The following is a 27,344-nucleotide window of genomic DNA, read 5'->3' as shown; positions in this document are numbered from 1 at the left end:
CTCCTTCCTCAGGACCCAGGAGGAAAATACGACTTCCTGTCCCTGAGCTGAGGGCTAGGCTCGCCCCTCAGAGCCCTGGGCTGGGGCCCACAGGAGGAGCACAGCCTGGCCTGCACGGGCAGCCCCCAAGGTTGCGGGGGAGACGGGACCTCAGGTTTTCAGAGTCACAGGTCTGCATCCAGGACCCGAGTGCTTGGGCACTTTATGGGGCCCCTTCAAGCCTTGAACTGCCCATCTGTTAATGACAGACTGGGAAACTGAGGCCATGAATAGGAAGGGGATCCACAGGTCAGGACAGAACAGGCACTGAGCCCCAGCCTCTTGCTTCTCTGGCCAGTGAGGATGGGAGCAGCAGGAAGGGCAGGGGGCGTGTGTGGGCTCAGAGGAGGGAGAGGCTCCGTTGGGGGAGGCTCAGGGCAGTGGGAAGCTTTACAGAGGGCAAAGGAGGTCTTCCCCCTTGGACACAGCTGCCCACTGACCTGTAAAGCTGAAGTCTGCCCACCCCCCCCCACCCCGTCCACTGGCCCTGGTCACAGAATGGGTCCTACATGCCCTGGGATACCCCTTGGAGCCAGACACTTGGGAGTAGCCCAGGCCAGGGGCAGGAGCCCTGTTAAGTGCTATTTGTCATAGTCTCGCTATATGGCCCTGGCCAGCCCAGTCTACTCTCTAAGCCCCATTTTCCCTCATTTCCCTTCCCTGAAGGCCAGGTATTGGCAAGTTCCCTGCCCCTCTTTCCAGCTTGTGAACTAGAAAGTACTTTGGAAACTATAAAGAGTGCTACCCTCCCCAGGAGCCTGGGAGGCCTGGGGAGAGGTCGCCCCTGAGTGCGGGGGCCCTAGGAACATGCCCCAGCCACTGGGTGGTTCCAGGCCAGCCACCTCACATGCTAAGCACTGGGGGCTGTGGCTGGAATGTGTGGAGAGGCAGCTGCCACGTGAATCATTACACCTCATCAGGCTGAGGCTGGGACTTCCAGACTCAAACCAGCTCAGACTGGGCTCTGGCAGAAGGGCAGCCTCCATCTAGGATCTCTGGGCCCTGAGGTGAGGTTCCAGGGTCTTGCATGGTCTCTTCCTCACCCTTAGCGTCCAGGTCCAGCACTGGTTCTGCTACAGCTCATTCTGCAGAACCACAGAGAGAGGTCATCCTGTCTACAATCCCCTGCCTCTGTGACCTCTAACTACATAAGCAGGCCCTGAGCCTGGGGGGAACCGGGGTAGGGGGGCAGCCAGTCAGGCCTTCCTGGCTGCTTAAACACCAGGAGCCCATGTTCCAGTAAGTAAAGAGTCTGATAGAGAGAGGGTGGCTATGGGTCTGCAGGGATCAGGACAAGGGCTGGGTGGACGAGGGTCCCCATCGCTCCTAGCTGGGGGACACTGGGTGCTCAGTGCTTGGAGGGGAAGCCTTCTCAGCCTCAGTTTTCCTGCTTGTGACCTGGGTTTGAACTACCCTCATCCACTATCTGATTGCTCCAGGTGCCCAAAACTTGAATGAAGTCACTCATAGGGGCTGTGCTCATACCTCGTGGTGGCCTGAAATTTCTGAGACGTGGAAAAGGCTGGAAGGGGCAGGCAGGGACACAGGAACAGAGAGAAGGAGAGCTACTCACAGAAAGTCTTGGCAGGGCAAGGAGAGGACCACTAAGGTACACACACACCTGAGGGACTGAATGGGCATGGGCACCTGGCAGGCAAGCCCATGGACAGTGGCGGGGAGGGCCCAGCCCAGGGCACCTGAACACTGGTGCACTTGGACCTGCCTCTGCTTCCTGACCAGGGGTCTGGGACAAAGTCCTAGGCTGGTGCAGGGTTTGGTAAAAAATAATTAATTTTTCTCTTTAAGTGAAAGCTCTGACTCAGGCCTTTTCCTGTCCCGAACAGCAACATCCTTGCTTAGGCCTGAACCACAGAAGCTGCTCAGGGCTATCCACAGCCTCCCCATGGCCAATTTGAGCCTACTCTGTGGCTCTAGGCCAAATTTGGAACATCCTGTGGGCTCCAGGTGAGTGGGGTTCAGGGGAGCCCTGAGACCTGAGTGTAGCTGGAAGGGGTGAGGCTGGGGCACCCAGTTGGGTTAGTGTGTGTGTACCTGTGCCTGTAGGGCAGACAATGTATGCCCACTAGGAGATATCTATCTATGGATCTGGTGCTACCGCAGCAAGGTCCTGTGACCATGTGATCAGAAGGGACAGGAATCCCACACTCCCAGCCGCCTGTCCCGGGAATGCTCCCTGCCTGGGACAGGGCAGTCTGGCCCCCTGTGTCCCCAGCTTCCCGCCATTCACCTTCCTGAGAAGTGAGAAAGCCAGGCTTCCTGCTGCAAGGGGAGGGGGCTGCTTGACCAGCTGCCTGGGAGCCTCCAGTGACTCATCCGGGTGGGGGGTGTTTATGAGCAGCTGAAACGGCTGTAAAAGTGGCACCTAGGTTCACTTATGGCCTGGCCATTCCCTCCCCTACCAGCCCCTTGCCTTGAAAAGCTTCCAGAGGGGCTTGGGAACCTGGAAAGAGGTCTGGGATTGAGGCTTGATGGGGGCTCAGCCTGGGGTCAGGGTTCAACCAGGGGTTAGAGATCAGACAAGGAAGGGACTCAGCCTGGGGGTAAAGCTAACTGTGGGATCAGGACTGAGATTGGGATTCAGGCTGACTTTGGGGCTAGGGTTGAGGGAACAAAGGGTCGGGGTCTACGGGCTAATTTTACCGGATAGCTTCCAGGCTCGGGCAAGGGATTTTCTGAGGGAGTGAGGCCAGGCTGCAGGTCTCAGAGAGCCTCTGTTTTTCCTGTTTGAGTCTGGTGCCCACCCAGGCCCCAGGGTCTGTGTACCTTGGCCAGAGCCCTACTCATGGTGGCCGTGGCGGCAGCAGAGGCCTGTCAGCCTAGGGCTGCTGAACCAGAGTGCAGCCCCTGCTCCAGTTCTGAGCTCCAGTGACAGCCTTGGCTCCTCCTCCTAGGCCCCAGCCTGGGGATCAAAGAGGGGAGTCCCCACAGGGACTTACTCCCACTCCCCACCCCCAACCAGAACTTTCTAAACGCCATTGAAACTGACCTGAAACTGACCAGAAACTGACCCTGGGGCCCTGGGGCTTGCCTGTCAAAAAGGGTGGGCTGTGCTCTGCCAGGCACTGGGGTGCTACCAGTTAATGTGTGACACCCCCACCCCTATGGTGGCACTTTAACCAGAGGCCTGGGGGTGATTTAGGGGGTCAGTGGCCCCGCCCACAGTGGTGGAATGTCCAGCAGGAGACTCTGGAGTGAGGCACATGAATTACGGCTAGGGAAACACCCTTAAGGAGCCCAGAGCCCATGAAGCCTCTGTGCAGCCCTATCCACAGCTAGCCCACCCTGGTCCTCCCAAGCACAGGGTATTGTTTGTTTCTCAATCTCAAGCTTGCTGGTGTCAGATCTGAGAAGGACTTCCTCCATCAACTCCTAGCTTCATCTCTCAGTACCTCCAATCCCTCCATGAATGTTCTTTTCCTATCATCAAGGGGTGTGGGTCATCAAATCATAAAACTTGGAATCGAATTGCTTAGAAACAGAGACATAAAGCTTCTTTGAAGAACCATGAGTGTTCTTTAGGTGCCTGCTCTGGGCACCTGAGCCTCTGTCCCTGTTCCCAAAGAGCCCACACACCATAGGGAGCAGTCCCCAAACCACAGCCACCCCTCCCCCAATAATGGAAGAGATGGAGACACAAGGAGAGAGAGATGTCCTCTACACCAGGCAAAGAAGTATGATCCTGGCTGAGGAAACTACAAAGGCAAAGGCAGCGCAGTGAACACAGAAAGAAGACCAGGAGCCTAGTCAACAGTGCCTGTTGAGGAGAGTCACCTTTGGAGGAAACTGCCTCAAACAGCAGTCTAAACACCAGGACAAGAAACTTGAGGGTAGTGGGGCATGGAAGAGAGTATGGCCATAGAGATGTATGGAGAAGACCCTTGTGGGTACAGTCTGGGAGATGGGTGGGTTTGAGCAGGAGGAGGGGGTGGGTTGCCAGGAAAGTTGGCTGCAATTGGACTCCAGTGGCCTTAGGGCTTGGGCTTGGGCACTCATTCACTTTGAAGAGAGGGGTCATCCCTGAGACAGGGGGCCGGTTTGAGGGCTCTGAGGAGCTCAATTTCCACAGGCTGAGCCTGGGGAGCCCCCAGAGTCCATGGGTCTCTCAGAAACCCAGAGAGATACCCACCCTCAGAGGCACTGAAACAGTAAAGTTAAAAGTGCCCTTTGAATCAGCTGGTCAGCTCCCCATTTTACAGATGAGGAAACTGAGGCTCAGACAGCAGGAGAGTCGTCGTGTCCAGGATACACAGTTGGTAAGTGGGAGACCTGGGGTTGCCACTTAGCGCGGATATTTCCTAGGGCCCTGACAAGTCACATTAGCTTCCTCCTGACCATCCTTAAAGCCCTTTGCTCCAGGCATCCCCAGGCCCTCCCTGAACCTCAGCTTCCCCACCTGATACTTAGAGGTTGTAGGCTTGGGGTCCGAGGTCCCCTCCTCTGAGCCCTCCTGCATTTCCCCGCCCGCCCCCCCGCCCCCCCGCCCCCCCCCCCCCCGCCCCGGCAGGAGCACATAAGCCCCGCCCCCATCTGGCCTCTGCCCCCGAAGTCTCTTCCCGCCCTTTTCCCAAGTTGAGGGTCCCCAGTGGACCAGAGCCGGCCAAGAGCTTTTGGGGGTGTGAAGGAGTGGGAGAGGGAGGCGGAACCCCACGGTGGGGGTCCCGGCTGAGCCCTTGGTCTTGCGGCCTCTAGTCGCCCGGGGTGGAGTCAGGGGCGGAGCTAGAGAGGCCGGGCCGGCGTCTGGATGGGTAGGGACTCGGAGAGACCCGGACCCGGGAGAGACTGGGGAGGGAGAGAGAGGGACGTGAGCCCAGAGACGCGGGCAGGGACGGGGGCGGGTCTGGGGCACAGCAGACCTACCCACTCGGGAGATTCCTGAGGCTGGGGGTCCAGGCGAGGGCGGGGCGGGCAGGAGGGCGGTGGCGGAGCCAGGCTCTGGGGCTGGCGGCAGAGCAGCCTCTCCGGGGATCCCGGTCCAGCCTGAGCGGGAGTCCCGCGGGCGGACAGACAGCGCTGCGGCCGGGGGCGCGCTGGGTACCTCCAGTGAAGAGGGCCTGCTTCGCGGCTGAGGGCCCCTATTCACCGGCCGGGGCCGGACGATCAGAAAAAATAACGTCTGTGCCTTCCCGGAGAGGAAAATGAAGCGGCGGGAGCGGCTCGGGCCACGTTCCCGGGCCCAGATGTCAAAGCTCCCCGGGCCCCGTCCCCTCCACACTCACATCCCGCCGCTGTGCGACCCCGGGCCGCGGCCTCTAGAGAAATGTCCCGGGGCAGGGGGCGGCGAGCTCCGCTCTGCAACTCCACACACCCGCGTCGGAGAAGACGGAGGGGGGGCGGGGGCGGGAGAGGCCCAGGGAGGGCGCGGGGGAGGGAAGAGGCGCCCGGGCCGCGGGGCCGGGGGGGGAGGGGGAGCGGCAGACGCCGAGGCGAGGGACGCGCGCGGCGGGCGGCGGCTCCGAGAGGCGGCCGGGCGGGGGGCGCTGGAAGCCAGGCCGGCCAGGGGGGAATCCCAAGAGCTCCATGAAGTCTCCCCGGGGCCGCGGACGGGGCGCTGTCCTGGGGAGGCTGTCGGGGGATCCCCGACACCCATGGCTAGGCGGGGGCCGCGGCGGCGCGCTCGGAGTAAGTCGGGGTTGGGGGCCAGCGGCGAGGGGAGCGGGTTGGAGTTGGGTAGGGTGACTCCGGGCCTGACCGGGGCGGGCGGGCTGTTTTGTCTCGGTGTCAGTCAGCGGCGCCTCTTCGGAGCCCCGTGGAGCCGCCAGCCCCGCGCCGCTCGGCTCCGTGGCTTTTTTGGAAACTTGCAAATGTTTTCGTAGAGAGAAAAGGGGGAGGGGAGGGAGGGAGCGAGGGAGTGACCGAAACGGAGCTCGGGGCTGCTGGAAGAACGGAGGCCAAGGCCGGGGGAGCTAGAGACGGACCGACAGACAGGCAGAGAGACCGGGCGTCCCGGCCGCAGGCGCGCTCTAGCGGCGCTGGCGCAGGCGGGGCTCCAGCCGAGGATGGGGAGGGAGTGCCGGAGGCGGCCGCGGACGGGATGAGGATCAGAGGGGGCCGAGGGGCAAGGAGCTGGCGGCCCGATCGCCGAAGGGCTCAGTGTCTTTGCAAAGTTGGGATCGAGTACCCAAGCTGCACGCCCGGAGCTGCGCAAAACGCGTCCCCCCACCCCGCCCCCCTACTTGCGCTAGCCGCGGAGCTAAAAATAACAGCCCGTTCGCCCCCTGCAGACCGCGACCCCAACCCCTCCCCCGACCCCTCCCCCACTGGGCGTGGGGCAAAGCCACAGCTCCCAGTTCCCCAAAAGAAAAAAAAAAGAAAAGAAAAGAAAAGGCGGTGCGGGGGGAGAGGGGGGCGGGGGGCGGGCCGGGGGCGGGGGGCCCGGCCATATGGATGTGATTTCTCCTCTCCGAGGCAGACGGGCAGCTCCGCAGCTCTCGGCGCCCGCCCGCCGCCCGCCCGGCCCCCGGCTGCCTCCCTCCCTCTCTCTCCTTTGCGCTCGCTCCCTAGCCCTCAGCGCATGGGCCCCGCGCCGGGCCCCGGGGCCTCGGGCCGCCGGGCCTCCGGGGTCCCCTAGGCCCTGGCGTGGGCGGGGCAGCCCGGCCTGACGCAGCTCTGTACCCCACCACCACCACCACCACCACCACCACCAGGGCCGGCAGCGGCGGCTGCCCCGAGGGACGGGGCCCTAGGCGGTGGCGATGGGGGCCGCCCGGATCGCGCCCGGCCTGGCGCTCCTGCTGTGCTGCCCAGTGCTCAGCTCCGCATACGTGCTGGTAAGTCCCCCGCTCGCAGTCCAGGACAGGCTTCGGGCTTGCTCTGGGGTCCCTGGGCGGGGGCTGGGGGTGGGGGGAAGGTGTCCAGGGCTCAGAGGCCTGAGTTCCCCCAGTATCCTGAACTTTGGGTGGGCGTCCCCTCTGGCCCGGGATCCTCGGTGCCTGCTGTCTCTGGGATGTCTGAACTCTGGGTTCCAGATGCCTAAGATTTCCCTATTTCTGAAGACTGGGTTGGGGTCCCAGGTCTGGAAATCTGTGGTTAGGGTCCTCCTATCTTCTGCTTCTCTGAGCGTCACTGCTCTGTGTCTCCCTGGAAGATGACAGTGTGATCTAGCAGAAGATTAGGCTTTGGCCCTGATGTAGGGTCACACAGACTTTGCTCTGGGGTCCTCTGTTTTCTGCAAGTTTTGTTTGCAATCTGGGACACAGGGCTGTGGGTCTGAGGTCAGGGGGTAGGATTTAAGGGCCCCTCAAGCTCTCACCTTCGCATGCACACACACATGCGTGCACTCATGCCCAGCTTCACCCAGACTGGAAGATGTCTGCCCAGGGAGGCGGGTATGGTGTGGCATGGAGGAGGGATGGAGCTCCCCTGAAGGAGACTGACCTCACAGAACACTCCCACAGGAGAAACATGCTCCGGTGAGTGAGGAGACCCACATTCGTACCCTCCAGAGAGCAGAGGCCAAGAGGGGACCAGAGAGAGAAGAAGCGACAGACAGATAAGGTTAGAGAGAGAGAAGAGAGAGGCAGAGACAAAGATGGGGGTGAGAGCTCCCCAGAGCAGGAGGAGTAGATAGACCAAGAATAGCAAAGAAAAATAGGGAGAGACTGGCGGAGGCCAAGAGCTGGAGACAAAGAGCTGAGTACCCTCCTCAGACTGGGCCAGGGTCTGGGGACCATTTCCTGGGGAGTCAGTCAGATCCCACAGCAGCCCTGTCCTGGGGGAATCAGCAATTGCTGAGGAGACTGTCTGCCTGTGTCTGACTTCAAGACCCCCCGCTGCCTCCCCCTCACCTCCCAGGTGCGGCTATTTGCCATCTAGAGACACAGGCAGGCAGCCTTCCCCTGACCAGCTCCCTATCCAGGTGGAGCCCCAGGCGGGAAGGCAGGAGCTCTTGGATTCCTCCAGCTCTGCCAATGCCTGTGTAACCTTGGGCTATCCTTCTCCACGCCTCAGTTTCCCCATCTGTAAAAAGACACCAAGAAGGAAACATTTGCCTAAGAATCCCTTGATCTGAGGCTCTCCTCTCCTCTGCTGGCCTCAGTACACCCCATTCACTGTTGTCCATGCCCACACAGCATGGCACCCCAAAGCCAGAGACATCGCCCCATACAAGGATTTGTTGATAAGGAAACTGAGGTTCAGAGACTATCAGCACCCTGTGCAGGGATGCTCCAAACACTGGTGAATGCCGGGGCCCAGAGCCATTTCCCCAGCCTCCCCTCGGGCCAGGCTTACCTTTCCCAGGGCCCCTTCCAGGGTGTGTGAGCATAGCCACTGTGCAGAGCCAGCCAGTGTGGTCTGTGTGCACACATGTGTGCAAGTGACTGTAGAGGAATAGACAGGGTGATGGGCGTGGGTGACCTGTGAGTATATCTGTGTGTCGAAGCAGGGCTCTGTGGGACTCAGCATGGTATTCTCTGGGTCTGCGTAAGTGCGAGTGTCTGAGACCTTGTGTGAGCTGACGTGTGTCTGAGGCTGTGGTCTGCACATGACTTGTAGAAGCATAGTTATGCATGTGTGTGTGTGTTTGTGGTCACATGTGCATCCAGGTCTATTGTTTTCTTGTTTTTATTTAATAAATGCTTCTGTAGTGCTGTCTGCTTGCCAGAAACTGCTCTAAGCACTTTACAATATTAGCTAGTTTAATCTTTCCAACAACCCTCTGAGAAAGGTTCTGTTATTGTCCCCTTTAACTGACCTTCACACAACCGATATGACCATTATTTGTTGCATGTCAACAAGTGCCAAGCCCTGTGCCTCTGTGAGGGACCCACACTGACTTCCAGGGAAGCTGAGGCACATGCAGAGAATTTGCCCAGCTTAGCCGTGGCCCAAGGCTGAGGGTAGGAAAGGAGGAGGGATGCCAGGGCTGGGTCTGCCCTGGGACCTTGTTGAGACATCTGTGGCTGCACACTCAGGCCGTGAGTGCAATGAACCTTCCGTGGCTCCGGGGATAGAGGATATGGCCTGAGGGTCACCCAATACCCTGTAGGCCCCCTGGCCTCAGCTGGAGCCAGCAAGAAACTGAGTCTGCCAGCTCCCTCTCCTAAACCCAGGGGATACTGCTTCCACCCCCAGCTGATGGACCCTGTCACCAAACCTATATGCTGCCTGCCCAGCTGGCCCCAGGACCAGGCTCACATCATCCTCCATGAGGGAGGGACCTCATGGTTGGAGGACCAAAAAGTGTCCCACTGGGAGGACACTGGCTGTGGCCAGACTCAGCTGGTCCATCTTGTGCCTTACAGAAAAGAGTAGCTGTGAGGTTGGGAGTCAGGTGGGGTGAAGTTTGGAGGAAGGGATGGGCCCACAGATTGTGAGTGGGAGGAAACGGGTGGTCTTATCCTTGGGGATGCCTCATCCTAAGGACACCCTCAGCATGCACGCTTGCGAAGGAGAAACTGCAGTGGGAGAGGCTGAAGGTCAGCGTTGTGGGGTTGGGAGGCTTAGAGTGTAGGGATATGACCTCAGGGTCAGACTCAGGAGAGATTGTGGTAGGTGGGACCCAGGGAACCATTCTCAGCAGGCTCCAAGGGCAGCTCAGCCAAGGGGCTCACTTTTAAAGACAGGAAGGAACCAACACGTATTGAACAGTGGCCGTCCCCAGATTCTGACCTAGAAATGGTCACAAATATTTTCTCATTCCATCTGTTCATCCACCCATTTTATGGGAAAGGGCCCTGAGGGTCACACAGTGAGTCTGTGGCAGAGGTGGGATTTGAACCCAAGTCTTCAGACTCCTGCACTGAGCTTCTTCCTCCAAAGCAGGGTGAGGGCTTATGCTGGCAGGAGATCCCTATGTCCCACTTAGGTTTTCTTTTTCTTCCTTTTCTCTCTTTCTTCTTTTTTTTTTTTAAGTAGAATCCTTTGGTTATTTTACTTTTATTTTCTTATTTTAATTTCATAACTAATACTGGAATATGTTCTTTCTTATAAAAGAGTCAAGTAATACGGATTAAACAGAAGTTATCCTTGACTACTCCCAAACCCATTCCCTATTCTAGAGAAAACAATTTTAAACAGTGTGGGTGGGGGATGTCCTCCCAGATCTTTTTCTGTATATTTCCAAACAGGTACCTTTTTGTGTGCATATAAAGTAGATAGTTTTATTCTGTCATTTGCTGTCTGTTTGTTTTTATAAATTTATTTATTTAATTTATTTATTATCTTTGGCTGCATTGGGTTCGTTGCTGTGCACGGGCTTCAGTAGTTGTGGCTCACGGGCTCTAGAGCGCAGGCTCGGTAGTTGTGGCGCACGGGCTTAGTTGCTCCACAGCATGTGGGATCTTCCCGGACCAGGGCTCGAACCCATGTCCCCTGCATTGGCAGGCGGATTCCTAACCACTGTGCCACCAGGGAAGCCCCGCTATTTGTTTTTTAGTAAATGATAGCAGTTTGTAGATAGGGCTCTGCCATATGCATTTTTCTACTTAAAGGTGTGTCTTGGAGATCTTCATGTCAGTAAATATAAATCTTTTTAAATGCTGCATAGTGTTCCAAAACCTGCGATTCATTAAGCAGTCCCTAGGAATGTACATTTAGATAGTTTCATGTGTGTTTGTATGAGTGTGTGTGTGTGTGTGTGTGTGTGTGTGTGTGTATGAGAGAGAGAGAGAGAGAGAGATTCCAGATGGTGGCAGGGAAACTCCTTGAAGTGCCTTCTCAGGTCCTTGTGTGACCATTTCCCTGTAGGATATTTCTAGATTCTGTCATTGCTGGGTCTGAGAACATGCATATTTTTTATTTTAATAGATATGGCCAAACTGCCCTCTAAAAAGCCTGTGTGGGTTTGTACTCAATACTAGGAATGATGGAGGAGGTCTCTTCCCCACACCCTCTGTCTCACAGGGTAGCCCGAAGATTCTTTTCCTCACCTTTGCCATGGTGTCTCTTGCCATTTTAATATGCCAATTACCAGTGAGCTTTTGGACTTTTACATTGGCTTATTGTCCATCTTCTAAGAGCTTGCTCAGAGCCATTACCCATCTTTCTACGGGTTATTTGTCTTTTTCGTATTGATTCGTTGAAGCTTTTTATATCACCTGCTCTTAAATACCTCCACCCTCCACCCCAGCTCTGGGAGCTGCCTGTGGACAGAGCAGGAGGAGGGGGGCCGAGCCCTCCCGGGAACTTGGGTTTTCTTCGGAATGTTTTAATGAGGCATCAAGAGGCCTCCCCCAGATTCCTGTTGTGGGCCTTCTGGGGACACTCCCTGGTCCGGCCACCACATCAGGAAGGCAGCTCTTTCAGAGAGCCCCCAGGAAAAAGAAAGGGTGGAGTTGGGGGGTTTGCAGATGCCTGAAATTGTCTGCAAAATATAGTGTGACTGGGAGAGCGTGCAAAATTTTGCTCAGATTCTCAAAGACATCAGAAACCTCCAAACCTTTCAGAACCCCAACTCTGGGACCTGCCTTTTGCAGAGGTGAGACCTGGTAGGATTCTGTTCTGCTGACCAGGTTATGGTTAGGTTAGGTCATACCATCCTTCTGGGCCTTGGTCTCCAAGCCCAGGTAGAGGCCACTTACGAAGATCCACAGGGTCCTAGCAGCCAACTCTGCCATCCCAGGCTCCATCCCACTGCCTGCCCTGAAGGCCTCCACGCTGGCCAGGATGAGAGGCGTCACAGTGCCTCCCCCCAGCCCCCCCCCCCAGCCCCTCCCAGCCCCGAACACAGGCAGCCTGTTCAGGAAGGCCAGGCGAAGGGGAGGAAAAGTCAGCACTTGTCAGCCATGGCGTGGTGGGGCAGAAGCGTCCCCGGCAGGGAACCCGTCCCAGCCTGCTCAGGCCAGACAGACAGACAGAAGGCAGCAAGGGCAGGGAGCGGTGCCTAGCCAGCCGGCATGGGAGACATCGAGGGGTGCCAGCACAGGTCCCAGTAGTGGAACCTGGAGAAGAGGGGCAGGAAGGCCAGGAGGTCACGAGGGGGTCTCCTGTTAGCCGAGGTTTTCTCCTCCTGGCTTTTCTGAAGGTACAAACTCTCCTCCCTCCTAATACGAGGGTGCAACTATCCTCTGCCCAGTTAGAGCTGAGCACAAGCTGCCATCGCCCACGCCATCACCACCTGATCACCTCTACGTCTCCTCCATTCCTGAATTACCTTTGTGGAGGCTGCCTTAGGTGCTCTGCAGAGAGGCTCTTGCCTGACACAGTGAAAGACAGAATCCAGAAGAACTCTGTGGAAAACTGGTATTGAGGCTGGCACTAGAGGACCCATGTGGCGGGGTACTTCCTCCTTTCTTTCCCCTCCTCTGGGGTTGTTGCTTCAGTGTCAAGCAGACCTTAGCTCCACTCCTGGCCCTCTTCTTTCCAACTGTACTCTCGCCTCAGTGGCCTCATTCGTAAGATGGGGATGTTGAAGGAGATGTGGTTAAAGCTCCAGGGGCAATGGCTGGTGCCAGCATGTAGAGGGGCTCTCATGGGGTGGGAGACACTGGTCACATCCAGGGATGAATGTTGGTAGATCTGCTTTCTCTAGAGGTGAGCAAGAAGCCAGCAGCTGTCTTCCCCTGGGGGAGCAGGCTGACGCCAGTCAGAGCGATAGATGAGATGACCCAAGAGGGCCTCCTGAGGCTGACACCAAGCAGTAGAAGGAGCCTCTTTCCCAGAGACAGAGGTGTCAGCAGCTGAAGAAGGATCCCTTGTATTTCCTCCTTTGTTTTGCCTGGAGGAGGAGAACGTAGGCATGTCTGGGATCACTGACAGCAAGTGTGTGGAATTTGGCAGTTAGGAGAGGAACTGAGAGGAGTGGCCCTCATTTGGTCAGTGGCACGAAACTGACTCTCCACCACCACTGTCACCATCACACCTCCATCACCATCATTAGCCTTGACATCGCCCCACTCACTGTCTTCACCTCCACCCCCACTGCCGCCATCACTGTCGTCTGCGGCTCCAACACCGTTCTCAGTGGGGTCTCCCTGGGAGCTGAGTTAGGAGGAGCTGCTTGCCCCCTGGCGGGAGGGGTACTGAGCAGATGGCTTTTCTCTTCCTTTGAGCTTCTGAACTCAGGAAATGAGAAGCACATCCGGGCTTCTTGACCACACATTACTTTCTCTCTGAGACAGCAGCTTCTATGTTTGTAGATAACATACTGGCTTCCAGCCCGCATCTGCACCCTGCCTATGGCCCCACAAATACCAGCCCTAGGCTCCCAGGCCACTTCTCTCCCTGCATATTCACAAACTGCAAATCACGCACATGTGTGCACACAGGAAGGTTCCATGTTGGAGGGCTGAACGTGGGGAGAGTGCTACAGCCGAGCCCTACAATGGTTAGGTCAGGGGAAGTCAGCCCTAACCCAAGACTGTAGGAGGGGTGTGGGAGGAAGAGGGGTTCGGGACACCTGGCACCAGGGCTAGGTGACCCTATCAGTGGTGGGTATGGACTAACTGACCCTTGGCCATGACCCAGCTTCAGGTCCCTCAGTCCTCATCCGTGAGACCCGAGATGCACAGACTCTCTGGATCTAAAATGATACAAGTCTGAGTCCTTACCAGGAGCTGGGCCAGGAAGAACTGAACTCTGCGGGGGGGAAGGGGCTGGTCGGGGAGGGCGCAGCGGATGGAGTGGCCGGGCCAGGATCAGAGCTATCGGCATTTTCCGCATCACTCCATTAGAAAAGACCTCACTCAGGGCAGAGGCAGAGGAGGGGCCCTCCTGCCCCTTAAGCCCAAGTATGGGGGTCTGGCGGTGACCCTGAGTCTTAGTGTGAGTCCAGGGTGGATCCAGAAATGCAGGGAGTTATCGGGGTGTCATTTCACCCCAAAAGCTGGTCAGGCAGACCTCACCTGCAGGCCCTCCTGTACCCCCTGCTCCCAGTCCTCCTTGGAGTCCCACCACCCACCTGCTCCTCACTGTGGCCCCCTGGTCTCAGTCATCTACTCAGACAGTCTCCCCCTGCCTCTCTGGTCCTGAGCCTGGGGGCGCCCATGGTGCCCAGCAGCACAGTGGCCCATAGCCAGAGGTGGGGAGCCATGACTTGGTGCTGCTGCTGACCCAGTGGTAATAATAGCAACCAGCTTTTTGTGGGCCCCACCCCTGCCCAAGCTTTTCATACAGGACCTCATTTAACCCTCACAACAGCCCTATTATTATCTTGATTTTACACATGGGAGACTGAGGCACAAGGGTTAAACAGCTTTGCCAAAGATACGAAGCCAGTCAGTGGTGGAGACGGGATTCAAGTTCCGGTGCTGGTGGCAGAATCTCCTTAGATGAGGAGAGGGTGCAGCTGGAGGGAGAGGTGATGGACGAATTCCAGGCAGGGGAGCTGTACTCTAAAGCAAGTGGGGATGCTCTTGGTGTAGAGCTGCCCTCCACTCCTTGGGAAAGTGCTTTCTTGACTCCTTGGCTTGAATTCTTCTTGCTGCAATGGCAGTTCTGCCATGATTGGGTGACAGAGAAATGGGTCGTACAGTCCAGGGAGGCCAGAGATGGTGCCACCGTCCCTGTGGGTGAAGGAATCTGGGGGCTGTCTGGTGCCTGAAGCACATACCTTCCCCTCTCCTGGGCATTCCCAGACCCACCAGGAAATGAGACTCCAGAAAAGAGGATGTGCCTCCTCTTGGCCACAGAGTGCAGCGGTAGCAGTAGGTGGCGGCTGAGCAGATGCCTTGGGCCTGTGAGAGGGTGTGTGGGTCAGTTCCTGGTCGTCACCCAGCTGCACACCTGTCTGTCTGTCAGTCTGCCAAATGGGCAGTTTTCAACCCATGGCTGCCTGCCTTTAGTCTAGGCCATCAGCCGTAACCCTCAGTGGGTCACATCAGTGGGCTAGTCTGTCTATCGGGAGGGCTGGTGTGCCAGACTTTGGGGACTGGTGGAAGCCTGTCAGCCACTCAGGAGCTTTTCCTCAGCTGGAAAAAAATCTGGTGATTATCTGTTCATCTTGAAAGAGATGAAGGTGGGCAGAAGGAGAAGGGGTGGTGGGGAAGGGGGCATGCTGAGGGAGTAAGGATAAGATGATAGGAAAGGTGGTACTGGCCGTGGTTACGGGGCTGGTGGCAGTGATGGTGCTGATGTTGCCTTTGGTGGTAATGGTGCTGGTGGGGGTGGGGATGGCAATGCTGGTGGTAATACTGGAGGTGGTGGTGGTGGTCACGGTGGTGATCGTGCTGGTGGAAACGGCACTGGTGGTGGTGATGGTGATGATGGTGGGTATACCGATGGCAATAGTAGTTAGTGCTCATGGGGGTAATGGTGCTGCTGCTGCTACCGGTGGTATCGGTGGTATTGGCGGTGGGCGGCGTGGTTGTGTTGGTGGTGTTGGTTGTGGTGGTTGTGGTGGTGATGGTGGTGGCGGTTACTGACAGAGGTACTAGTTGCAATAATGGAAATGGAGGTGAAAGGGTGCTGTAGTGGGGGTGGGATGGGCAGGGCAGCTACCCAGGGATCAGACCTCTCAGCAGCTTGGACCCCCAATGCCAGAGGCACAAAGAGAGCTTCAGGTTAGTCTTGGAGCCCCCTGGATTAGGGAAAACCCTAGTTGTCCTCCCTCAAGCCCCATCTCCCCAGGGCTACTTCTGCCCCAGCCTGCTCAGCCTTAGCTGCAGGTGGGGGAAGTTAGAGGAGCTGTAGGGGCCAGCAGCAAGCACGTGAAGCACGTGGGAATCTCTCCAGCAGTTCCTGGGCATTGGGTCCAGCTGAGATCTCAGGGTCCAACTCAGACGCCAGTGATCCGCGAAAGCACGGACACCCCCAGACATGCAGGCTAATGAGCAACCGTATCACACTCTCGCAGACACACACACGCGGACCTTTGCCCAGAAACATAGGTACACATGCATGTTCACAGACACCTCAGGCTCACGTCCCAAATGTGCATGCTGGACGATCCCCACGTGAGAATATACAGAGACAGGGGCACACACGAGTGCACACACCAGCCAGACAGCATTGTGCGCGGCCACTCAAGGCTGTGCCGCCACTCACACGCGCCCACGCAAAGACGCGCACGCGCCTCTGCTAAGTGAAACCAGCAGAACCCAATCCCAGCCGAGCCAACTGGAGACTCCTTGGCCCTAGAAGCCCTTGCTGCTGCCACCGAGAGACTCGGTCAATTAACTTCTCCCTGCCGCGGTCTCCCTGACCCTCCCGGCGGCTGCCCGCCCCCGCATAACGGGGCCCGCCCCTTCCCCCCACCTCCACCTCCCTCCCCTGCCTCCTCTGGGCTCTCCCACCCTCCAAAGCTCCGCTCAGACTGAAGGGACCGGGCCCTGACAGGGGATGTCTGAGGGGATGCAGCTCTGCCTGTTGAAGGTCTAAGGGAACCAGGCTCTGTCCTGGGGGTCTGCGAGGACATGGCCCTGACTTGGGGGTGAAGGTGGGGTCTGAGGGGATGCATTAACCTCTTGTGGGTCCCACTCGTGGGAGTGGCTGGGCTTGGGCACACTGAGTTTTTCCCAGGGCGGGATGCTGCCTTTACCCTCTGACTTCCTTCCAACCCTAAGTCAGGGAAACAGAGGCTCAGAGTGAGTCCCATCTCACCCCCACCTCCGTGACGTTCCTGCTCCCTTCCTTAAAAGGATGCCAGTGAATCCTCGTGGGTGGCAGCCAATACCCAGGGTGTACGTGCTGGAAGGAAAGAAAGGAAGGACATTCCAGGCAGAGGGAACAGCAGGAGCAAAGGCCTGTCCACATCATCAGAACACAGGGTCTACTTGGATGTAGGGAAACTTCCAGATAAGCAATGGATGTGGGTGACTCCCACCCACAGCCTGCACAGGAGTGCCCCGCCCAACCCAGACCACTTGCCAGCAATTTCTCCATCCTCTCCCTCTTGGGACCTCAAGGGTGGGAGGAGTTGAGGCACTCTCCATTCACGGGGAAAGCACTGACTGGGGAGAGGGCCAGGATGGAAATTGGTGACTCCCAAGGTCCCGAGGGCACTAGGACTTGAAGGAATCCAGGCCCCGTTTCTTTCCCCAGAGTTCACCACCCCTTATCCACCCCCTCTCCACCCAGGTCCCCAATAGACAGCCAGGATCCTGTGAGGATCCACCCTGGGACATTCCATCCCTTTCCCATGTACCCCTGGGGAACAGACTGGACAGAGAATATCAGTGGCTGCAGCCTATGGGGTTACTATCGGGCAAGCAGGAGACAGCACCCCTCCCCCTTTTTTCCCTATGGTGGGGCAGGCCCTTCCCCTTGAAGCCGAGGCTTCCCCTCTGTACAATGGAGCTACATAAGGCAGATTTCCCGCATTCTTTGGAAAGGGGGGGAAATCCCTCAAGGAGGTTGGGATAGTTGTGGAGTCTGCCGCTCTGCTGGGAAGTCCTGCCTGCAATCTGACCTTCGGCTTGGTAGGTGGATGCAGATGACGTCATGACCAAAGAGGAGCAGATCTTCTTGCTGCACCGTGCCCAGGCCCAATGTGAGAAGCGGCTCAAAGAAGTCCTGCAGAGGCCAGGTGGGGGCGGGGCTCAAGGAGGAGGGTCTGGGGGCAAGGTCAGGAGACAGAGGGGCCAGAGGAAGGTGGGAGTCCAGGATGCAGAACCAAGTGGCACCAAGGGAGGGTAGGTCCAGGTAAAGTGGGCCAGGCCAAAGTGAGGACCAAAAATGGGGTGAGTCAGGTGAGATTAAAGACAGCAGGCTCAGAGATGCACTGAGCCTCCCCTCCCAGGGTGGGGATAGGAGGTTATGGAGGCAACTACTGTCTGAATTACCTCGAACTGGCTTAGATCTATCTGGATCAGGAGCACTGACGATCAGGAGCGCTGACGAGGGCTCCAGACCCCGCTGGAGTGGGCTGGGACAGCTTCCTGCAGGAGGAGGAGCTATCCAGTGCAGGTGCAGAAGGAAGAATAGGTCTTTGAAAGAGGCCCCCTGGGCAAAGGGCAAGGCAGAGGTGTCCAGGGTCAGGAGAATGGGGCTGGAAGGGGAGGAGAATAGAGGGATACGGATGGGTTTCTATGTCAGTCACATCCACTGTCCAGTAAAGGGTTCTTGATGGGGTAGGAAGGCTTCCTTCTACCAACACAGCATCTCCATGAGACCCTTGCCACGGTGAAGCTGGGAGGGGCACTCACCTGACCTCACAGCTCCTGCCCCAGTCTCAAGCTGGTCTCTTCCTTGAGTCCATTTCCGGGAAGTGGAAATGGAGCTTCATTAGCAACCATCCAGGCCTCTGACTTCTGTCTGATTAATCTCCTCAACCTGGAAGAGGCCCAGACCCCACCTGACTGGCAGGCAAGAACAGCTTCCTCCCCTGAGCTGGCCCTCAGACTGCTGGGAGAGGGTGCTGATGCACACCCAGGACGCAAGCACACAGTGACACACCCTGGAGCCCACAGACTTTGCTCCCATTCACAGGGACTCACATGGTCTCTGCAGTCACAGCCCTGCCCACATTGGCCCCACCAGTGGCCCCCTGGTCCCCTGCCCCAGTCACATCAGGGGCTGGGCAGTCCTGAACCCAGCCGTCTTTCTGGTTGTGGAAGCATGGAGGCACCTCCCTCTGCCCTCTCTTTGTTCACGATGGAGGCATTCCCTTCCCACTCTACCTCATCCTGCTACCCCCCCGCCACTGATGCCCCAGGGTGCGGGCAGGAAAATGGGCACAGCCATTCTATCCCAGCCCAGGGTGTCTGCACTCAGCTTCTCATTGTTGCCACAAACCCCGACATGGGAGGGCCAGGGGGCCTTGGCTTGGGCTGTAGCTGAAGGTTAGATAATGAGGAAGACTTTCAGCAAGCAAGAGAGACCTCAGGCATCTCTCCAGTGGAGGGAAAGGCCAGGCCCCATCTCAGATGGACAGTCTCCAGGGTCCCTTGTGGAAGCTGTGAACCCCTTACTTGGGTATCCTAGGGCAGGGGATGGGGTAGGTGGGCTCATCTGCCTTCCCTCGACAACTGCATCTTGCTCTTGCCTTTCGTACCACCAGCTTCTCGACCTACACAGTGCTCTGGCCGGGCTTCATTTTCACTGTTTCACCTCTGTTGACATCACCACTACTGTCTACTTTTGCCATGCGCCCCCTGGTGGGGCCTTCGCCTCCTGTGTGGGCTTTGGCTGTGACTCCTGGGTCAGACATTTCTGCCCAGATTTACCGCTCAACCCACTCACTAGTTGATCCCACACCTGAATTGTGTTCGTTACCATTTGAACCCCTTGTTTACAGTCTCCATGCCGACTGATTACTTCTGCACCTGGCAAGCACTTTACAGTTTGTAAAGCACGTCCCTACCTGTCATCAGCCTAGGTGTCAGCAGGGCAGGGGGCAACCCCCATTGTACAAAGGGGGAGTCTGAGGCAGGAGGGTACCCTGGGTCTTCTGCTGTAGTGCTGTCAACAGCCATAACTGGCCTAATTTCTCCAGCTGACATAATGGAATCAGGCAAAGGATGGGCGTCTGCATCCACATCAGGGAAGCCCAAAAAAGAGAAGGCAGCTGGGAAGCTCTACCCTGAGTCTGAGGAGGACAAGGAGGTGTCCACTGGCAGCAGGCACCGAGGTACGTCTGTACTTCCATGCATCCATCTGAGACCGACTCGGACCCACTTGCCCCACTGCTCCACAGCCTTCATGTGAGCTCATGCTCCTCGGCTCTTGTAGGAGGGGAGGTGCTAGGAGGAGACTCAGCCCAGGGGGCAGAGTGTGGAGGGGCCAGGCAAGCTGGATGGACTAGGGCCCCCAGGAGATGTGGGCAGAGAACTTGACCGCACACCTCAGGGGTGGACCCAGGGCTGTGGCCCCTCCCATGGAGAGAGATGACAGAGAACCCAGGAGACAGAGGGGCAGGAAGAGACAGAGGGGACCAGGAGGCACACACTGGGACCGGGACTCAGGGTGTCATAGGAGGGTGCATCAAGACACATAGTGGGGTTGGCCATAGAGACAGAGCAGGACAGAAGGGCGGCTGTGAAGGGGTGGGGCCAGACAGTGGGACAAGGAGGGCAGAAGAGAAGAGGAGGGAGATGCGGGCTGCATTGTCCCTCAGGGAGGTAAGGAGAGACAAACGCAGAGCCCAGGCTGCAGCCACAGGGCCAGTTTGAACCGGCTGGGTGGGCAGCAGATTCCAGATGGGCCACATCTGGGAGGCTGTGGTCACCCTGTGGCTCCCCAGGGATCAGAGGGAATTGTGGGCCTGGCCAGGCGGGGCTGGGAATATGGTGCCCAGGACAGAGAGCCTTTCACCAAGCTGGGGTGGGTCTAGCCATCAAGGCAACCTTCCAGGGTGGCTGGAGAGTCCTGTGGTTGGAGCCCTGCAGGGGGAAGAAGGAAGCTGGGAGTGGAAAGTGGAAGATTCAGAGGCTGGAGACTCTCCAAGGTCACTTAGCATCTCTCCTGTGAGGCTGGAGCCCCAAAGTGGGATGTGTCGCCCTGCCTTGAATCCCACAGTTAGCACTTAGATTTGGGGGATTATATGTACCCCCACAAGTGGTCACCAGAGTCTCATAGCAGGTGCTCAGGGCGGGTCTTGGATAGTGGTGGAAGTGCATATCAATCCCAATTTGCCAATGAAGAAACTGAAGTGCAAAGAGGGTAGACACCTGCATGAGGTGGGCAGCTCTTCAGGAGTCCAGCTGGCACTGGAAACTAGACCTTCTTCCTCTAGTCCATGGTCCCAGGGCAAGGAGCACATAGGAAACATTCTCAGCTGAGGGACAGTTAGTCTGGGAACTTGCTCTTCTTTAGGGACACCTGGAAGGTGGGACCAAGAACAGAGAGAAAAGAGAGAGGCCTGGCTAGGGGCTGAGCACCAGAGGAGGGCAGGGCCCTGGGCTGTATGACCTTGGTAAATAACTTGCCTCTCTTGGCCTCCACCAGCCAATCTAGAAAATAGGACCGTTACCAGCACCTGCATAGAGGGTCTGTAGGGAATTCTATGAGGCCAGGTGGGTGCAGGGCGCAGTAGGGAGTAAGGGCTCAACACATTCTCTCCAGAATGCTCCAGGCCTGAGTTCTCCAGTCTTGGGGCACACCTATCCCTGAGGGAGCCAGAGACCACAGGTGTGTTTATTCCTCTGGGTCACTAACCATGGATCTGACTGATGTCCCCCACCGTTTCTGTCTGTCTCTGTGGTCACAGGGCGCCCCTGCCTGCCAGAGTGGGACCACATCCTGTGCTGGCCGCTGGGGGCACCAGGTGAGGTGGTGGCCATGCCCTGTCCCGACTACATTTATGACTTCAATCATAAAGGTAAGGCAGGCTGGAGTAGGGTGGGGACCACAGGGATGTCAGGACTTGGAGCTCAGGGCTTCAGTGGTGCCAGACCTCTCTGCCTGCCCTGACCCTCCTATGGACCTGCAGGCCATGCCTACCGTCGCTGTGACCGTAATGGCAGCTGGGAGCTGGTGCCAGGGCACAACCGGACATGGGCCAACTACAGCGAATGTGTCAAGTTCCTGACCAATGAGACTCGTGAACGGGTGCGAGGCTTCCCCCTCCCTAACCTGACCCGTGTAAGGCCACCCCACTCCACTGGTGACCCCTGAACCTAGTCCTGATTCATCCAGCAACCTTAAAGTGGCCTCTGACCCTTAACCTGATGCTCACCCCAGTCCCAGGGCTCTGACAGTAACTCCCCACCTGCACAGGAGGTGTTTGACCGCCTGGGCATGATCTACACCGTGGGCTACTCCGTCTCGCTGGCCTCTCTCACCGTGGCTGTCCTCATCCTGGCCTACTTTAGGTGGGCGGGGCGAGGAGTGGGGCGGGGGTCTGGGGTGGGGAGGGGTCGGGAAGGGGCCGAGGTGTGGGGCGTGGCCAAGGGTGTGATTGGAACGGGCGGAGGCATAATGTCTCTCTTCCCCTCACTGTACCCCTGCACACCAAGCCCCGCTTCGTGCCCTCCCGCCGCGCGTCCCCGTGCCCCCACCCACGGTGTTGTCGCGCGCTCCGCAGGAGGCTGCACTGCACACGCAACTACATCCACATGCACCTGTTCCTGTCCTTCATGCTTCGCGCCGTGAGCATCTTCGTCAAGGACGCGGTGCTCTACTCCGGCGCCACGCTTGATGAGGCTGAGCGCCTCACGGAGCAAGAGCTGCGCGCCATCGCCCAGGCACCGCCACCGCCCGCCGCCGCCGCCGGCTACGTGAGTGCCCCCTCCGGCGGCCCGCTCCCGCCCGGGGCCCCTAGCCATCAATGGCTTCGCAGGAGCCCCACCCACCCTGCGGCGCCTCTGCCCTCGCCCCCGCCTGTCTCCTGCAGCCACGCGCTTCAGGCCACTCACACCCACCTCTCTGCGTGCATTGCACCTCTCAGCCCTGCTTCCAGGCCCTGTTGCCCAGAGCTTGTGAGTGTTGCCCCTCCCCGCACTTTCATCAACACTCCTGCCTCGGCCCCGGACCGCCAGTCACCCCACCTCTTCACCTTGATCCCCCCACCCCCGTCGTCCGTGCCCTCCTGCCTGGGCAACATCGCCTCCACACACACCTCTCAGCCCCTGCCCTTGGTAGAGCCTGTCCCTTCCTCACCAGCTTGACTAGCACCTGTCGTATCTTACCAGCACCCCCTCCCACTGCCCATCCCTCAGCCCAGCCCAGCCCTCCCCAGATGCAGGTCCTCCTTTCTGGCTAACACCAGCTGGTCTCCTAGGTGGGCTGCCGGGTGACTGTGACCTTCTTCCTTTACTTCCTGGCTACCAACTACTACTGGATTCTGGTGGAGGGGCTGTACCTGCACAGTCTCATCTTCATGGCCTTCTTCTCAGAGAAGAAGTACCTCTGGGGCTTCACGATCTTCGGCTGGGGTACGCAGGCACGCAGGCAGTGAGGTGCAAGCAGGGTGGGACCATGGGCAGCAGGGTCAGAGAGTGCCACTGAGGGGAAAACACCCATACAGCGTATCCTGTGCCAGATGTGGGGCAGCAGGTGGCGAGCCTTCTGTGACTGGCTGCCCCCCACCCCCACCCCAAGCTTAGGGAACAGGGCTTGGCCAAGGGTTAGGGTTCACTTGGGGTTGTCTCAGCCTGGAGTTGGGGCTCACCTGGAGGCAGGTTCACCCGGGGTTGAGGCTCAGCCCAGTAGAGGGAGGGGGGGACTCTCAGGTCAAGGTTCCACTCAAGATCAGAGTGGATCTTGGGTCAGAGGTCAGCCTGGGGCTGGAGTTGGAAGGCAGCTATTCTCACCACTGTATCACCACTGCTGGGGCTGGAGTTGGGATCTGGAACCCTCCCTCCACCCTGAGCCCCACTTCTCTACCAGTCCCCACACTGCATGGAGCTGTCCATGCTTCTGCCACCGTGCCCGCAGCGTCCATGGCCCAGAACTGCAGGCCTTGGCTCTAGCATCATCTGGGCTTCAGCAGCTCCTCTGCAGAATGGGTTGCTGGGGTTCTGCACTCCCGCCCCCACAGGCTGTGGGATCGAGTTACCAATAATTGTCCATTATTGTTGGCAGCTCCAGAGCTTGGCCAGGCTCCGGGGCAACTGGCCAGACTGCAGAAGGGTAGGCTGGGTGGCTGGAGCCCTCCCTGCGCTCAGCACCTAGAGGCCCTCACATCAACAGCCATAGCCTCCCTGCCCTTTGGTGGACACACTCTGACCTTGACCTCATCCGTGGCAAGCCCCAGAGTTGCAGGCTGATGTGGGCTCTGGGGCTAGAGTGTGTCAGCGTGGGTGGGAAGCACACAGATAGGGGAACACAGAGCACTTTGTGGCGCAGGAATGTCACAGCTCTTTTCCTCGCATAAACCCAGGTCATGCCCTGCCCTTCCCAAGGGTACCCTGGGCCTAGAATGAAGTGTGTGGGGGCAGAGGGTGGGGATTTGGGCTCCTTCCTAGAGGCAAAACTCACTCAGAGGTACCATGTACCATCTGAGTTGGCTTGGGCCTGGGCACACTGAGATTTCCCTGTAGCCCTCTATCCATCCTGGAACAACAGCACACCCTATCCAGCCTCATCCATGGGGCTAGGACTTTTTAAAGGGTGGCAGTGCTGGAATAGAAAACCCATGATGATAAGCTCCCTCCCTCACAGGGAACCCCTAGCCCAGAGCAGCACCCTTTAGGGGAGGGGAGGGCAGAATGGACTGGGTGTGGATAAATTAGTGATACCTTATTCACCAAGTGCCCAGCAGGAGTGCATGTGTGGTACAAGATGCGGAACCAAGATGAGGGCAGAGGGCTGAACAGGGTCCTGAGGGCTGGAGCCCTGAGGGGAGGCTGTGCGGACAGCAGGGCAGCACATGCAAGAGTAGGGCTCTGTCACCAATTAGCCCATGTGCCCAGGGTGAGGGGGGTCAGGGACAATGGTGGGCTAAGCTGGGGGTCACCAGGGATGAGGGGAATGGGACTGGCAAGGTGGGCTGAGGAGAGAGACATCATCGACAGTCCCTCACACACTGTCTCCCTCTGTGCCCACAGGTCTGCCTGCCATCTTCGTGGCTGTGTGGGTCAGTGTGAGAGCCACCCTGGCAAACACCGGGTAGGTCCAGGTGGAGAAGTGGGCAGGAGGCTCTGACACAGGCCAGAAACACCTCTGCTACCCTCTTTCTCTGTAGAGCATATGAGGGGCACCTCCTGTACCCTGGCCCTGAGTGGCCCAGTTTTAGGAGTTTTCAGTTCAGCTTCAAGCTGGGTACCCGCTCAGGGTCAGCGGAGGCTACTTCAAAAGGGACCTCTGAGGGTGGCCTCAGGCCTGGCCATATATGACACTCCCCTGTCCTGTGCTCTTGGTGGGAGTTGGGGGACAGCTAATGTCGGAGCAGACCAGCTCTGGAGCCTCCCTGTGGGAAGGCTCAGGTTGGGAACGGCAGGGGGTGGGGGCTGATGCCTCAACCTCCCCCAGGTGCTGGGACTTGAGCTCCGGGAACAAGAAGTGGATCATCCAGGTGCCCATCCTGGCCTCCATTGTGGTAAGCAGGGGTGGCCACAGAGCTGGGTCGGGGTATGGACCGTGGGTCCCAGTGACCAGCCCCTGACAGGGACCTATAGAGGCTTCCCTGGACCCCAGGGTTGGAGCTACGAGGCCCAAGAAGCAGCTGATCCCCACCCGAGTCCACATGGGGAAACCAAGCTAAGGAGCCACTTGGAGACACAGTGGCAGAGCAGAGCCTGAGCAGGGTCATGGGTCCCGGAGTCCTTGCCCCTCTCTGCTAGGGTGCGGCCTTGAGACGCAGCCCTCCCTCACTCCCACAGCTCAACTTCATCCTCTTCATCAACATTGTCCGGGTCCTCGCCACCAAGCTGCGGGAGACAAACGCTGGCCGGTGTGACACGCGGCAGCAGTACCGGTGAGCCACACCCACCATGCCCAGGCTCCTCAGAGTTCAGGGGTCATCCAACACCAGCACCATGTACAAAAGCAGACAGAGGCTCCACGAATGAGCCTGTCTCAAGGAAGGGCTCAGTTCCTGACTCCCTGGCTGGCCCTGCCAGCAGTGATGGGATCTTGCCTGGCTTCTGGGGGCACCCCAAAGCTGGGCTGGGCCTCTTGGTGCTAGGCCCTGCACTAGAGCTGGGGTCTGGGCAGGACAAACCCAGACTTCTCCTCAGAGAGCTGGTCGCAGGGAGTCTGAGAGACAGGTGGGCAGTGGGTGGCCTTGAGAAGGTGGAAGCTTGACTGAAACCTGAGGAGGGACCTTGGGATACCGAGGTAAGGCCACGGGCGAGTGGGGGAGTGCCTGCAGAGGGACCAGCAGGTGCAAAGGGCCCTGGGACAGGGCGACATAACTTATGGTCCACTCTGGGACACCTCAGAATCAAGGGGCCCTGTTAACACTTTGCTGAGAAAACAAAGTGTCATTGGCTCAGGTGAACTGGGTTCCCCCACTGGCTGCCAGAGCCTCGGGCCTTTTAGTGGCTTCTGGAGCCTGGGGTTGGCAGGTCGGGGTACACAGCGCCTGTTGAGGGGGAAGTGGCTCCACCCTGACCCCCCTGCCCCGCTGGCCCAGGAAGCTGCTCAAATCCACACTGGTGCTCATGCCGCTCTTTGGCGTCCACTACATCGTCTTCATGGCCACGCCATACACCGAGGTCTCAGGGACGCTCTGGCAAGTCCAGATGCACTACGAGATGCTCTTCAACTCCTTCCAGGTGCGCAGCTCTGTCTGAGGGTGAGGGGTGGGTGGGGTTGGGAAGGCTGCTTCCACCCTCTCCAGATGCAGCTCTGGGCCCTGACCCAGTACCCTCTGTCCACAGGGATTTTTTGTCGCCATCATATACTGTTTCTGCAACGGCGAGGTAAGCGGTGGGCCACGCTGGGGCAAGGCAGGAAGGACGCAGAAGTGCCGGGGAAGGGTGGGTGGAATTTCCTGGGGGTCCAGTGGTTAGGACTCCGTGTTTCCTTTGCAGGGGTCCCGGGTTCGATCCCCAGTCGGGGAACTAAGATCCCACAAGCCGCAAGGTGCAGCCAAAAATTAAAAAAAATTTTTTAATTAAAAAATGAAAAAGAAGTTCCGGGGGTTCCCGAGTCCTGTCCCTTCATTCTTCTGCCTGGTTCTTACTCTGTTCCTCCAAGAACATCCCTGAGGACGTTCTGAAGGCAGAGAGAAGTCTTTCCAGATGATTCAGGCTGAGGATGCGCTAGGATTTGTGGGCAAAGCCAAGTATCTTCCCAGCCCCACGGTTGAATCCAGACTGAACACTCATCCACCCTTGGGGTCATTTGAGCTTTCTAGATTCTGGGTGTGCCAATTGCCTGCAGCCAGGCGCCATGTTCTGAGAATGACGGGATTCTTCTTGGCCTTGAAATTTTCCAGTAATAGCCTGCGCCTCTTTACATTCAGTGCTGAGTGTTGCAGGGGCAGGGATGGGGGCGCCGCTGGGGTTGGGGACATGTGGCAGAGGGGTTAGGGGCACACCTGACCACCCACCCTCCTCCTGCCATCCCAGGTACAGGCTGAGATCAAGAAATCCTGGAGCCGCTGGACATTGGCACTGGACTTCAAGCGCAAGGCACGCAGCGGGAGCAGCAGCTACAGCTACGGTCCAATGGTGTCTCACACAAGTGTGACCAATGTAGGGCCCCGCACGGGACTTGGCCTGCCCCTCAGCCCCCGCCTGCTGCCTGCTGCCACAGCCAATGGCCACCCCCAGCTGCCCGGCCACACCAAGCCAGGGTCCCCAGCCCTGCAGACCACACCACCTGCCGTGGCCGCTCCTAAGGACGATGGGTTCCTCAACGGCTCCTGCTCGGGGCTGGATGAGGAGGCATCTGCACCGGACAGGCCACCTGTCCTATTGCAGGAGGAATGGGAGACAGTCATGTGATTGGGGACCCGAGGGTTGGACCTGTGGACATAAGGGTGGACAAGCGGACCAAGAGACAGGTTGTTGGACAGTTGCCCACTCAGGACTGGGGCTGGGAGGATAAAACAGGAAAAAAAAAAAAAAAGGAAAAGGAAG

General features: G+C 58.2%; 1 protein-coding gene across 3 annotated transcripts; it reads left to right on the top strand.

Moving 5' to 3' along the window:
• Positions 1-1,880: 1,880 nt before the first annotated feature.
• PTH1R (parathyroid hormone 1 receptor) lies at positions 1,881-27,344 on the top strand. 3 transcript variants are annotated; one of them, XM_065884521.1, is made up of 16 exons: positions 1,881-2,004; positions 4,257-4,313; positions 6,705-6,827; positions 17,359-17,461; positions 19,370-19,504; positions 21,083-21,193; positions 21,305-21,423; positions 21,592-21,686; positions 21,899-22,091; positions 22,595-22,748; positions 24,363-24,423; positions 24,787-24,853; positions 25,137-25,231; positions 25,892-26,033; positions 26,139-26,180; positions 26,832-27,344. In XM_065884521.1, exons 3-16 carry the CDS (start codon positions 6,753-6,755, stop codon positions 27,207-27,209), a joined length of 1,770 nt encoding a protein of 589 aa, XP_065740593.1. In that variant the 5' UTR covers positions 1,881-2,004; positions 4,257-4,313; positions 6,705-6,752; the 3' UTR covers positions 27,210-27,344. The 3 variants fall into 3 exon arrangements, with proteins under 3 accessions (XP_065740593.1, XP_065740590.1, XP_065740592.1); XM_065884518.1 differs by lacking the exon at positions 4,257-4,313; XM_065884520.1 differs by lacking the exons at positions 1,881-2,004; positions 4,257-4,313 and adding an exon at positions 5,549-5,679.

The sequence above is a fragment of the Phocoena phocoena genome, chromosome 10 (assembly GCF_963924675.1).
Source record: "Phocoena phocoena chromosome 10, mPhoPho1.1, whole genome shotgun sequence".
Lineage (NCBI taxonomy): Eukaryota > Metazoa > Chordata > Mammalia > Artiodactyla > Phocoenidae > Phocoena > Phocoena phocoena.
The sequence above is the reverse complement of the archived record's forward strand: the minus strand, read 5'-3'. Positions and strand labels throughout refer to the sequence as shown.

Excerpts from the sequence above, each read along its gene's own strand:
- PTH1R (XM_065884518.1), top strand. The coding sequence starts at position 6,753 with ATGGGGGCCGCCCGGATCGCGCCCGGCCTGGCGCTCCTGCTGTGCTGC. Across the intron at positions 19,505-21,082 it reads CACTGGCAGCAGGCACCGAG|GGCGCCCCTGCCTGCCAGAG; the intron begins GTACGTCTGTAC and ends CTGTGGTCACAG. Across the intron at positions 25,232-25,891 it reads GACACGCGGCAGCAGTACCG|GAAGCTGCTCAAATCCACAC; the intron begins GTGAGCCACACC and ends CCGCTGGCCCAG.